At 43.7% G+C, this 14,333-nt stretch overlaps 1 protein-coding gene across 1 annotated transcript; it reads right to left on the reverse strand.

Moving 5' to 3' along the window:
- Nucleotides 1-553: 553 nt before the first annotated feature.
- Nucleotides 554-10,531, reverse strand: LOC136664498 (serine/threonine-protein kinase pim-1-like). Its single transcript, XM_066641675.1, has 8 exons — nucleotides 10,510-10,531; nucleotides 9,396-9,505; nucleotides 9,154-9,310; nucleotides 8,602-8,678; nucleotides 7,696-7,825; nucleotides 2,549-2,725; nucleotides 2,338-2,421; nucleotides 554-2,138 (listed from the first exon to the last, which is right to left on the reverse strand). The coding sequence occupies exons 1-7, from the start codon at nucleotides 10,529-10,531 to the stop codon at nucleotides 2,342-2,344; spliced, it is 753 nt and encodes a 250-aa protein (XP_066497772.1). The 3' UTR covers nucleotides 554-2,138; nucleotides 2,338-2,341.
- Between the last annotated feature and the right edge of the window lie 3,802 nt (nucleotides 10,532-14,333).

Genomic DNA, 14,333 nt, shown 5'->3' on the forward strand with positions numbered 1-14,333 from the left:
ACGTCTGTTGAGTGTTGTAAGAACACTCACACAATGGAAAAAAAATGGCCTTGTCCCAACTTTTTTGGGATTTGTTGATGCCATGAAATTTTGAAACAACATATTTTTCCCTTAAAATGATACATTCTCTCAGTTTAAACTTTTGATCTGTGATTTGTGTTCTATTCTGAAAAAAATATTAGATGTTGGCACCTCCACATCATTGCATTCAGTTTTTATTCACAATTTGTTTAGTGTCCCAACTTTTTTGGAATCCAGTTCGTACTTTTTTAACTCTTCTTTAAACATTTACAAAACGTGTTTAATAAATAGATTTAATATATATTTCAGTAAACATAACTAGTTTAATACATAATTTTAATTAATAGTTAATGAATGTTTCATTTAATAGTTGAATAAATAGAACTAAAATTAGTAATTATGTTTAATATATAGTTAATGAATGCTTAATGCTTAAAATGCTTAATTGTTTAATAAATATATTTAGTACTGTAATATTTAATTAAATGTGTTTAATAGGTTTAATACATTAGTATGTTTAAATAATGCATATTTTAATTTCATAGTTTAGTAAATAAATGTAATAAATAGAACATGTTTATAGTTGAATAAACTGGATTAATAAATAATTTAGTAATTTAACATAGTTTAGTGAATAAGTTTAATTAATAGTTTAGTAAATGTTTAATATCCATTATCTGTAACCGCTTATCCAATTTAGGGTCGCGGGGTGTCCAGAGCCTACCTGGAATCATTGGGCGCAAGGCGGGAATACACCCTGGAGGGGACGCCAGTCCTTCACAGGGCAACACAGACACACACACATTCACTCACACCTACGGACACTTTCGAGTCGCCAATCCACCTGCAACGTGTGTTTTTGGACTGTGGGAGGAAACCGGAGCACCCGGAGGAAACCCACGCGGACACGGGGAGAACACACCAACTCCTCACAGACAGTCACCCGGAGCGGGAATCGAACCCACAACCTCCAGGCCCCTGGAGCTGTGTGACTGCGACACTACCTGCTGCGCCACCGTGCCGCCTAAATGTTTAATAGTTTTTATGACTACTTACCTTGATCAGCCAAGTCACAATGACCTTGTTTCTGCATTCATTGTCCATCTTATCAGCTCAACTCATCATTAAGATAAACGTTGTGGTTATGTAATTAAAGACTAGCAAATCAGTTGCTCTTCTTCGTTTTTAGCCTCCTTTGACCCTTTTCACCAGTGGTGAGGACCACTACAGAGCAGGTAGTATTTGGATGGCTGATTGTCCACAGCACTGCAGTGACACTGATATGGTGGCTGTGGGTTAGTGTGTGCTGGAGTTTTCAAACACTCGTCTCTATTAAACATACCCACCTTGTAGATATAAAGTCAGAGACAGTAGCTCTTCTTCTGCTGCACAGTTTGTGGTATTTCTGGTCCAGCATTGTCATAGAAGCGTTTAAAAACTCCAACAGCACCGCTGTGTCTGATCCAAACTAAAACACAAGCCCAATGTATATTTCAGCATTGAACCTACGGCATGGGGGGTGGGGTTGTGGGGGGGGGTTCCAGTGTTTGGATTTGGTTTGCAGTCTCAGTGTAACTGCAGATAGACGCAGACACCAACGCGTAAGTATAAATGTGTACGGCGCTTACGAAGCCCACGCCGTAGGCTCTGGGACAATTCAATGCAGAAATATAAATCGGCCTTACACCACTGTCATGTCAATGTCACTGCCCACATACCTGCTTTCTGGGGGTCCTGACCATTGAAGAACAGAGGGAAAACAAAGCTAAATATTAAAAGTGTGCAGAGCTAAAAACTGTAACTCTAGAACTATAAAGTGCACTAATTTAGTCAGTGGAGCTGATACAGTGGACCACGAATTTAGAAATAAAGAGGTCACAATAATCTTTTGACTGATCAGTCTATTTTCACAGGGTATGAGTAAATTGACCTAAACTATTATTTACAAAACCTATTATTTACATGAACTACTATTTAGAGTATATTACAGTGTGCAATGTACAAAATGTGGAAGGATAATGGGGCTGTGTCCAAAGGGAATGGAGGAGGGTGAAGGGGTGAGGTGTTCCCTCAAGCAGATGATGTTGTCTGCTGTGGCACTGAGTGCTCCGCTGTTCCTAAACAAAGAAAACCAGTTGAACATTAGATCAGTGACGACATGATGTAATAACACCTCACTCAGTCCTTTTAGTAACTAGTTACCTTTACTCCAGTACATAAACGTCAGTGAAATATGAATGGATTTGTATTTTCCTAAACATTTTCACATTTTAAAACTGTTTTAAAGATGAAACTCACTGGGAGATCTGCACTGACCTGATCACTGGAACCAGGGGTGGAACAAGATCTGGTCCAGAGCTGCCTCAACGCTCAGACACCACTGGATCAGGTGACGGCACTCTGTTACACAACAGCCAATGAGAACAATGAGAACTAACCAATTAAATGATTATATTTAGTTCTTGAAGTGTGTGTAGGGGGATGTGTGTATCTGTGTGTGTGTGTGTGTGTGTGTGGAGGGTCTTGCCTGTGGATAGTCCTTCAGAGAAGCGCAGTTGACATGGTAAAATGCCCTGAATTTCCCTGAAAGGCAGGTAGCCACACAGCATCTGGAACAACAGGACTCCCACAGACCAGAAAGTGGCGGGTTCTGTCAGATAGCGCCTGCGCCGAAACCACTCAGGAGGAGCGTACTGCAGCGTGCCTGGAGACACAAAGACACAAAATACACAACTGTACTATTCCCTTCATATCTCTTAGCAGGAATGCTTGTCAGAATGCTGAGGAGGAAGGGTAAAAAACAGCTGTAAATTTAGCCCAAATCTGAGCGCCCACTATAGTGATTAAAGAATAAAATGAGCAGTCTGGCTACTGACCACAGTTCAGTTTTTAAACGCTGATGTGTTCCAATAGTGAGCCATCTGGCTAAGGGCTTTACAGCTTTTAAAGAGTTACATATCAGACAGAACAAAATGAAAACTGCTGCTTTGTGGATTTAGGATCAATTTATACTCCTCTAGTCAGCGATTGGCTTTGGGCAGGAGGTGCTTAGGCTCGTGTGCAGCTGCTCAAGAATATTAAGTTTTACTGTAATTGTTATTCTATGGTGATCACAAGCTGTGTGTGTACAACTGAGAGAGTAACTTCAATTGAAACAACTGTGTACACATAAAAAATAACAAAACTCCAGAAAGAAACATACTGTAATAATAATAATAATCATAATATTAATAATAATAATAATAATAATAATAATAGTACACTTAGGGCGGCATGGTGCAGCAGGTAGTGTCACTGTTACACAGCTCCGGGGTCCCGGCGTTGTGGGTTCAAGTCCCGATGCCAGTGACTGTCTGTGTCACACCCAGGCACTCTCTTGTTTATTTTCCCCTTCCATGTGGCTCCGTCTTTGTTGTTATTCCTTTGTTTCCGCCTCCTTGTCATTGTCTTCGTTATCTGTGTCAGGTGTCTCTTGTTAAGTTCGTTTATTTAAGCCCTCTTCCCTCACTTCCTGGGATCGGTCATTTTGTTTGTGTTTGTTTTCGTTGTTGTTTGTTGTCGTGTGTTGTGTTTTCGTCCTCGCTCTTACCCGTCTCTCTTGCCTGTTTCCTGCCCGAGTCCTCTAGTGTTGTTTCCTTCTCTTTCCTATGTTTATAAGTCATGTTATTTCGTGTTTAACTTCAAGTTAGTTTGTTTTGTTATCTCTTTATTAAAACTGTCTGTGTTATAGCGAGTGTGTCCGCCTTCCGTAATTCCACTCTTCACACCCCCGTGACAGAATGACCGATCACAATAAGGACATGTGTGATTCGCCCGACTCCGTTTATCACAGGCCCCAGAGATCCCGTAGAGGAGGCTTTAAGAGCGGCCTCTGAATGGAGTCAACGGCTCCAGAACATGCCCGGCGCGGATAATTATCTTCGTCATACGGACTCGATTCAGGAGTCGAGTAATTGCTCCAGCGGGAATCGACGGATCCGGAGGAGAAAGCGGGCTGGAGTCTCCCTCTCGTTGGAGGATTATCCCCTCAGGTCCGGGGAAATTCTTGGGGGGGGGTTATGGGTAGGGGCTGTTAGCCTCCTAAATCAGGACAACGGAGGTGAGGCTAACAGGGGCGCACCTCTGGGGGAATCCCTCAAGAGTGCGCCCATCAGACCCCCTAAACCCAATAAATCCACAACTCGTGCCCGGCGAGCAGCACGAGCACCTGCCTCGCTGGACGTCTCAACTCCTGTTTCCGTAAGAGCGGCGCCTTCGGCCGCTCCTGTTCCTGGAAGAGCGGCACCTCCGGCCACGCCTCTCTTCGTGCCCCGCGGCACCTCCGGCCGCGCCTGTCTTCGTGCGCGCGGCACCTCCGGCCGCGCCTGTCTGCGTGAGCGCGGTGTCTCCGGCCGCGCCTGTCTTCGTGCGCGCGGCGCCTCTGGCCGCACCTGTCTTCGTGGACGACGTCGCTGCAGGGCCTCCTGTTTCCATGGACGTCGTCGCTAGGCACCGCTCCGCGCTCACTCCTGACCCCCAGGAGAAGCTTACAGGCCTCATGGCACGCCTGGAGCTCTCCTTGAAGGCGGCGTCCGCCTCTCCTGTCTTCGTAAGAGCGACGCCCGCCTCTTCTGCCTCCGTGAACATCATCGCAGCTTCTTCTGCCTCCGTGAACGACGTCGCAGCTTCTTCTGCCTCCGTGGACGACGTCGCAGATCCTTCTGCCTCCGTGGACGGCGTCGCAGATCCTTCTGCCTCCGTGGACGACGTCGCAGATCCTTCTGCCTCCGTGGACGACGTCGCAGATCCTTCTGCCTCCGTGGACGACGTCGCAGATCCTTCTGCCTCCGTGGACGACGTCGCAGATCCTTCTGCCTCCGTGGACGACGTTGCAGGTCCTTCTGCCTCCGTGGACGACGTCGCAGATCCTTCTGCCTCCGTGGATGTCGTCGCAGATCCTTCTGCCTCCGTGGACGACGTCGCAGATTCTTCTGCCTCCGTGGACGTTGTCCCACATCCTTCTGCCTCCGTGGACGTCGTCGCAGATCCCTCTGCCTCCGTGGACGTCGTCGCAGATCCCTCTGCCTCCGTGGACGTCGTCGCAGATCCCTCTGCCTCCGTGGACGTCACTGCAGGTTCCCCTGTCTCCGTGGACGTCACTGCAGGTTCCCCTGTCTCCGTGGACGTCACTGCAGGTTCCCCTGTCTCCGTGGACGTCACTGCAGGTTCCCCTGTCTCCGTGGACGTCACTGCAGGGCTCCCTGTCTCCGTGGACGTCGTCGCAGGGCTCCCTGTCTCCGTGGACGTCGTCGCAGGGCTCCCTGTCTCCGTGGATGTCGTCGCAGGGCTCCATGTCTCCGTGGACGTCGCCGCAGGTCCTCCTGTCTCCGTGGACGTTGCCGCAGGACCTCCTGTCTCCATGAGTGTGGCTCCCTAAGCCACTCCTACTCCTGTGACTTTGGCTTCGGCCGCTTTTGAGCCTGAGACTGTGGCTACGGCCGTTTCTGCCCCCGAGACTGTGGCTACGGCCGCTCCCGGTCTAACCCGTAGGACGGCCCCAAGGACTTCGGGGCCGATCCCCAGAACTGTGCCCAGGCTGGCTTCTCGGACTTCTCCACAGACACATGCCAGTCCTGGGTACCACCCACCTATTGTCTTTGTTCCAGTGTCTGTTCCTGTCTTGGTTCCTGTCTCTGTTCTTGTCCCTGTACCTGTGTCTGTTTTTGTTTCTGTCCCAGTCCCTGTCACTGTACTCGTGTCAGTCCCTGTTAAGGTTATGGTCCCTGTTCCCCTGCCTAGTCCTGTCCCAGTTCCCTTGCCTCAAGTCCAGTCCCCTGTTAGTTCTGTCCAGTCTCGTGTCCAGTTCCCTGTTAGTCCTCTCCAGTCACCAGTTAGACCCCCTGTCCAGTCTATGTTTCAGTACCCTGTTTCTGCTCCCGTCTTGTCCCAAGTCCAGTCTCCTATCTCTGCTCCTGTTCTGTCTCAGTCCCCGTTCAGTTTCCAGTCTAAATTGCAGCACCCTGTTTTCTCTCGTTCCCCGTCTCTTCTTTCTAGTTTTGTCCAGTGTCCGTTTAAGTCTAGTCCCTTGTTACCATCTCCATTTTCTGTCTTGTTCTGAGTATTGTGGTTTCACACTTTGTTTTGGTTCTTCTGGCCCCCTCCTGCGCCAGCTCCTGAAGAGTCTCGTTTTTCGCGCTCCGGGAGTTGCGCGTCTTGGGGGGGGGGCGTCTGTCACACCCTGGCACTCTCTTGTTTATTTTCCCCTTCCATGTGGCTCTGTCTTTGTTGTTATTCCTTTGTTTCCGCCTCCTTGTCATTGTCTTTGTTATCTGTGTCAGGTGTCTCTTGTTAAGTTCGTTTATTTAAGCCCTCTTCCCTCACTTCCTGGGATCGGTCATTTTGTTTGTGTTTGTTTTCGTTGTCGTTTGTTGTGTTTTCGTCCTCGCTCTTACCCGTCTCTCTTGTCTGTTTCCTGCCCGAGTCCTCTAGTGTTGTTTCCTTCTCTTTCCTATGTTTATAAGTCATGTTATTTCGTGTTTAACTTCAAGTTCGTTTGTTTTGTTATCTCTTTATTAAAACTGTCTGTGTTATAGCGAGTGTGTCCGCCTCCCGTAATTCCACTCTTCACACCCCCGTGACAGTCTGTGAGGTGTGTTCTCCCGTGTCCACGTTTCTTCCGGGTGCTCCGGTTTCCTCCCACAGTCCAAAGCCACACATCGGTAGATGGATTGGCGACTCAAACGTGTCCGTAGGTATGAGTGTGTGAGTGAATGTGTGAGTATGTGTCGCCCTGTGAAGGACTGGTGCCTCCTCCAGGATGTATTCCCACCTTGCGACCAGTGATTCCGGGTACGCTCCGAACCCACCGCGACCCTGATAAGCAGTTACAGACAATGAATCAATGAATGTTACACTTTACATAAAGGCTTTCACGTAGCCAAGGACTCTTTACACTTTATTGTGAATAAAAACTGTTAATAAAAACATGAATGAATAACTATCAAAGAGAATGAAAATATTCTGAGAAAAGTTAGGATTTTAGCCAGGCTTTGAGAAGATGGAGAGTGCAGAAGAAGGGGGCTAAGGAGTTCCAAGGAGCGCCACCCAGAGAAGAAAGTCTAAAACTAGGAATAGCTAAAAGACCAGAACCTGAAGATCTTAGTTTGTGAAAAAGGGTGTAGGGAAATAGGAGTGAGGAAAAAACTGGGTCGGAGCAAGGCCTTAAATGTCAACAGCTGGATTTGGTAGATTTCTTTTGTAACTGGAAGCCAGTGACGTGGGCAGATTTCTTGATGTGTAGTAGGACTCTGACTGTGTAATTGTGAATGTACTGAAGAGGGAAAAGTGTGTTAAAATGTAAGTCATAGGATAGAGAAATACAGTAATCTAGCCGTGATGTAATGAAGGCATGCACTACGATCTCAAGGAAAGCAGAGGATGGCGTATAGCAAAACCTTGTCGATGGAATTATGCAGATAAGTCAGAGATTAATATGTGGGACAAAGCTAAGGTTTGGTGTCAAACAGGACACAGAGATTTCGTGTAGAAAAGGACTGGCTGACAGAGGTATCACCAACAATAAGAGTGCAGTCTGAACAGGCAGAGATGGCTGACTTAGTACTAACAAATTTTTAGGGTTAAACTTGAGAAAATGATACATTGGGTTTGAAGTAAAGTTAGTCTGAGGTCAGTCACCTGAAAAGTACTCGTAGGCAGACGTCTGCAGCAGGTCCCCGCAGCCAAAGTCGGTGAGTCTGATCTCCAGGGAGTCTGGGTTAATCAGGACATTCTCAGGCTTCACGTCCCAGTGAAGGACTCCACGGTGCTGGCAGTGGAATAAAAGGATATAATATCATTATATATATTGGTGTTGTCACCACTGTAAAGAAATCTGAGTGTGTAAGTGTCACATCAGATCACTCAGCATGTGTTTACATCTCAGTGAGAGAATGAAGCAGATGTTTTGAAGAATGGAAGGTGTCCCTCTCTAACTGAGCACAATCTACCACAGCTTATCTACATCATCAAGGGGATCAGAAAAGTCTGATACTAGAAAGTGGATTGGATCCTGGCTGGATTTACCTTCTAGGAGCTGTGTATAATCACTGTTGGACCAAAACCTTTGGTCTAATCATGTAATGTTGACTCAGTACTATAAAATTACACCAAAATCAAAATGGAGATACAACTTTTCGTTTTAAAAGCAAAGACATATAAAGAAACAAAATAATCCTGAAAAAACAAGATCCAGTTCCTCCTCAGCTACATCCTTGGACACGTACTTGATGGCGACCTGAGGAAACATTACACCTTCGCTGAGAGATGTCCGAGTGTAACATCAAAGGCAGCATTGAATCAAGGCCATTGTTTTACTGTCATTTCTCAATATAACTTTTACACAGTGGAACATTCCTCAGACTCACAGGATGTATATACAGTACAGATACAAACACTGAGAAACACCAAGAAAACACACAAACAGCCACTGAATTTATGAATTGGTGTAAAAGCAGGGCATGAACAGAAGATTTAGTGTCAACAATAATAATCTGTAAATGCATCTATTTACTGTAAATAATGTAGTGTGGTGTTCAGACGTACTGGTTTGCCATCTGCTCTGCGTGTTCCAGCGTAGACAGAGCCAAACGCACCAGTGCCCAGCAGAGATACAGAGGATACTTCTTATACAGTCTCCCAAAAAGAGCTGAAACACAATCCATACGTCAGCCACTAGAGCACTAGTGAGGTCACATTGGATGATTTGTTCTGGTTTAAACACATCTTTTTAGCTCTATCATCTAACATCTATAAGACATTGGATGGTGCTCAAAATGTATAAGGGGCTTCATTCCCCACTCCCCAATACAGGACAGTGAAGATGGTGACTTCAGCCTCATGTGCAGATAGTCCATCCCATTCTATTATTCATGCTTCTCTATGAAGATTGTGGTGTGGTTCACCTTAAACTTACTTCTTATATGAGATGCAGGTGTCTGGACATAAAATCTAGGCTCAGTGCTCACTCCAAAGTGCATCAGAATAATCCCCTCCTCTAGAAATTAAACCTATGGTTCTGAAACATGGCCGCCCCAAACACCGTCACAAAGTTAAAACCATCTCCACACTGTTCTTACAGAAAAAGCCCATTCTTACACTTGTGAATCCGTTTAGTCGGCCAGCCAAACGGGACACTGGGGTCAGGATGGTCCTGAAGCTTCTGCTCCTGGCACTGGTCAGTGGTGGTCTGCTGGTCCGACTCGTGCCTTACGCTGTCCACACGTCTGCGCTTCTGGGCAATGAAGCAAGTGGCCTGTGCCAGGGGAAAGAGAGGGTCCATCGGAGGGGGCACATGTGCCACACAGCCCCTGCTGACCTCTGTCACGTCCCTGGCGTACAGAGCTCAGGTGGCATCTCGTCGCAGCCTGACACTGGGCTCTGATCTTGGGCTGTGTCCACTTCCTCCTCGCCTCCTTCACTCGGACACTGCCCTCGGTGCTGACTACGGCTAAACAGAATGAAGGAAGTAAGTATAAAGGTGCGAGTGTCAACATTTCACAGCACACGGACCAATGCTCCAAAATCAGTTGGAATAAAAGCATTAAATATTAAGTATGTTTCTGCCCTGTTCTGGAAAGGTTTTTATTTTGGAAATAATGCAACAATATGTCAAAATACAAAACTAATTTGTTTTAATATCATAATAATGTAATATATTTCCAGTGTGTTTATTCACTTCAGATTCAAATATATCTGAATGCCTGAATTGTTCTGTATCAATATAATGTTTATAACGACTCTGTGAACTTAAGCAAATGTGTTTTTATACATATTTTTTAAAACACAAGGTCAGAACACATTATGTGTGAAAATATAAAGTAGATATAAGCGCTGTAAGTTTATCAAAGAACAAGAGCAAACGTCTGAAAAATGATTGAGGCCTACCCTCAGAGTAACGGAAAAATACAACGGTCCAGCCTTGGACTCAACCGGATTGTTGCTGTGTGTAACTTTCCAAGGACAAAATTTAAAGTTAAAAACGTGTTTTAAGGATAGAGAAAAGTTATATTGAGGTGAGTATTAGGATTAAGACGGTAATACTTACGGACCAAGTAAAATTAAGTTTCTGCGAAATTAATAGTCTATGTAGTGTCCCCACAATGCATGAAAACAAACCAGTGTGTTTATTCTGATAGTTTGTAAACAGGTAGCACTAGCTAAATTAGCTAGCTATTAACACGAATGTGGGACTGGTGTAAATTCAGATTACTAGCGCTAGAACTGATGCTCATTTCGTACAGAAAGCAGCTTCTTGCAAACTGTGTTTTTACAGCGGGACACAAGCGTTGTGAAGATATTTCTGTAGGAAAACAGCTCCTGTTAGGAACAGTTCTCCAGTCTCAGCTGCTAGCGCGGGGACACAGTGCCCTCCGACGGCGGTACAGCGCTGTATTTTGGAAATGTGTTGTGGTCATTCTCCAGCAGAAGGCGCTGGAGAGCCTTCTCACTCACCTGCTGCTTCCTGGCGCCTCATTTTCTCTCTGAAGAAAAGTAAAAAGTGTTAAACAGTATTTTAGAGAAAGATCAAGAAAGTCACAGTTTCGCTCAGAGAAAATCGCTTTGTTTGAATTTGGAATTGTTCTTAGTAACGGTACTAGAGTGACGTCACGTTCCAAGTCGTGTCTTGACGTCATCAACACCGAAATAATGAGTAATAGACCCACAGTCAGAGCAGTATTTAAGGCTGTGTAATAAATAATGTAATTCAGCATATGTTTCAAAGACGAAATAAAATTTCTCCTGGAGGTAACTTCTACGGTCTGTGTCTATGTTATTTAGTAGTTTAAAGTAGTACGTATATTCTTTAATTTTAAATCAATTTGGAAATCTCAGATGGTAGAATAAATATAGCAAGCAGTTTGAAGATAATTTGATAGAGAGCTGGCTTTCAGAGTCATCGGACAGGTGTGATTAATGAAAAGAAGTCAGTGCTGGGTCTGAAATGTTCATGAAACATTTTATGTCTGTGTTTGCTGAGCCTTTTTAAAATATAGCACCAAATCCACCATTACCCACCATCCACCAGAAAATGAAGGGGACATGTCCCCACTGTCCCTGATGTCCTACTGCTTATGAGTGAATAGGAATGGTGAATACAGTGGAGTAAATCCCTATATTTCCTGACAATCGTAGAACATTATGGAGTAGTAAATCTATATCTGCAGTTCTCACCACCTCACAATTGCCCATTTGTTTCTTCAGCACTGACCCCTGTGTAAACCTAAAACTCTGTGTATATTTTCTAAAGCTTCAGCCAAAACCCAGGCTCTGAAAGATGCTGAGGACTGTGACTGTTTTTAAGTGGTTTCCTGTGGAGCATGTGATGCTTACAGTGGAGGTGAGTGCTTGAAGTGCAGCTTAAACATCACTGCAGATGTCTATTGGACACGGACTGCATGAGGTGCATAAATATCACATCAGAAGATAGGTGATGTTTGGGCTTGGATAAAAGATTTTAATAAATAGTTTAATGAGACTTGCTTATTTTTCTTCTGCAACAAAAGAATTTTGCAATTGAAAATTGCAACCCTAGACATCATAGCCTCAACCTTATTTTAAAAAATAAGAAATTACCAAACTGATATAGCCATGAACACATTTACACTGCACAACTTACATGTGCTCTGTCCTTATTGTTTTCTTAATATATATATTTTGTTTAGGAACAAAAACAGAAAGCAGCTTAATAAAATTTAAAAAAGCTGTAAGTCAATAGCTGGACCCTTCACAAGATACATTCTAGGCAAGGCAAGTTTATTTATAGAGCACCTTTCATATAGAAGCAATTCAAAGTGCTTTACAGATAAAGAAACAATTAAATTAAAAGCCAGAATAAAATCATACATTTCCAATAAGACAATTACATAAAAAGAGTAAAATGATTATTAATTAATTCATTCATTATCTGTAACCGCTTATCCAAGTCAGGGTCGCGGTGGGTCCAGAGCCTACCTGGAATCATCGGGCGCAAGGCGGGAATACACCCTGGAGGGGGCGCCAGTCCTTCACAGGGCAACACAGACACACACACACTCACACATTCACTCACACACTCACACCTACGGAAGTAAAATGATTAAAACAATTTAAAATAAATGAAAATAAATAAAATGACGTTACAGAAAAGTGCAGAATATTTTAAACCGAGCTGTAGCTGCTCAAACAGGAGTGTTTTAAGTCTTGATTTAAAAGTGTCTAAAGTTGGGGCTCTTCTAATTGACACAAAACAATAATAATAATATTTAAGAGTAAGGTAGGCCTTACAGTGAAAGGTTAGATATCTGTAACTTGTTGCTAATATGTTTAGCTCTAAGATATTTCTAACTACATATTGACCTGTATTTTTAAAATCACAAATGTAATTTTATATCTGTGATATATATCTGATATCTGTGATTTGTCGGCGGTGACAATTTCTGATCAACTTTAATGTCAACATTTACTCCACATGGACAGTAATGGGATATGAGAGTAGTGTATATTGTGTAGCAACTGTATATTGTACATAGTTGTTATCTCCTCTTTTTTCCAGATGACGAAAATATCAGTCCGTAAGCGCAGCTTGTCCTACGCCCAGAACTCAACTTCTGGAGGTTCTGAAGAGTTCCTTGAAATAAAACTGGGAGAGTGTGTAAGTGTTCAAATACATTTCATCCTGAATTTGCTTTATTAGACTTGGATCTGGATTAAATATAAAGAGCTCATATTGCAACAAATCTATTGTTTTAACAGTTTTTTATCTCAGCTGTAATTTGTAAAAACATTGTATGGGTCTTACAAATGTAGTCTGAACCCATTTCCAGGTTCAGGTATTAATGTGTTATATTTTATTTTATAATGTACTTATTCTATGTGCTTTCACAGGGGGTCCTGTTAGATGAAACGTGGACGGGATCAGAATTCTTGTGGTGAGAAATGGAGACCTGTTAATTGTAATGATAATTAAGAAACAATCAAATGAGTAACTTACAGAGAAACCAAGTAAAATGAAGAATGTCCTGTGGCATGTTGTTTATTTGTGTGAGCAGATTCTAATGCCACCTGTCAGATTTGCCCTGTCTTCATCTGATGAAGAGAGTGGAGGCTCTGAGCCCGAGGACAGCGAGTCTCTCTCTGAAGTTTACTGATTCCATTAAGATGAATCAGAATCTTCATTATTATAATAACTGCAGATATTTAATACTCTTCGTCTGTGTTTGGACTGATCAAATCACAGTTAAGCATGTAAGTATTTGTAATGTGTTTCAAAAGCTAATATTGCGCAGATTCTCTTATCTTCACATTTTGATGTAGTTTGTGAAATATCTAAACCATATCAGACCACACAATCTTGAAAGTAAACTGCATGGAGTTATGGCTGTTTAAGGTGGTCTTAACATAGTTCCAGGTTCAGTTAATATATATATATATATATATATATATATATATATATATATATTCCTCTTTCCATACCTTTTATAGGGGACAGTGGCAGATGAGCAAGTCGCTGAGGTCCAGGAAGAGGAGGCACCATCTCCCTGTGGTGGTGCGAGCTCTGGGTTTCCAACCCCCTGCACCATCCTTACCGTAAAGTCAGTGATGGAGGAGACTGAGCTGGAGTCTTCACAGTCTGTCCTCCGCTCCTCGTCCGGTCAATGGCGAGGGAGATGTGCTAGATGGTGTGAGCTCTCCAGAGCTCCCATCCCCTGGTTCCAGTGAGGACTCTTCCAGTGGAACAGGAGCAGCAGCAGAAGGAGAGATGGCAGCTGGTGAGTAACAGCTAAGAACATCAACTCAGTTCTCCACAACTGGCTTTAAAGAGCTGCCTTCACTGAGCGGAGATGTTACATACACAATCTTATTCTCTTCTCTAAAGGGAAGCCCAAGAGGAAGAACAGGGTTCGAGCGTTCTTCAAGCGGGCGTGGAAGGCAATGAAAAAGTCCTTCACCTGCCGCTGCCACTCGAATAAGATCGCCCCAGCTGAGTAACATCCCTGTCCTCCCCATCCTCCGCTATACTTTAATTAAACTCATTTATTTACAGTCCTCTTGTGGGTTTATTTTGCACTCACCTTGTGGTAAAGCAACTGTTCTGAGATTGACATGTCTGTTCAGAAATATTAAATAAATGTAGCTCATGTTTATCAGAATGCTGATCTGGGATAAGGTTGTGTCATTTTACAGCGCCGAGTTAGGATTGTATCGTCTGATTTTACTGATCAGTGTTCTTATAAACAGGGATATTAATATAAAGTGATGTCAGAGAGCATTTATTAATCTACTGCCAGTGATTAACA

The sequence above is a fragment of the Hoplias malabaricus genome, chromosome 13, assembly GCF_029633855.1.
Source record: "Hoplias malabaricus isolate fHopMal1 chromosome 13, fHopMal1.hap1, whole genome shotgun sequence".
NCBI lineage: Eukaryota > Metazoa > Chordata > Actinopteri > Characiformes > Erythrinidae > Hoplias > Hoplias malabaricus.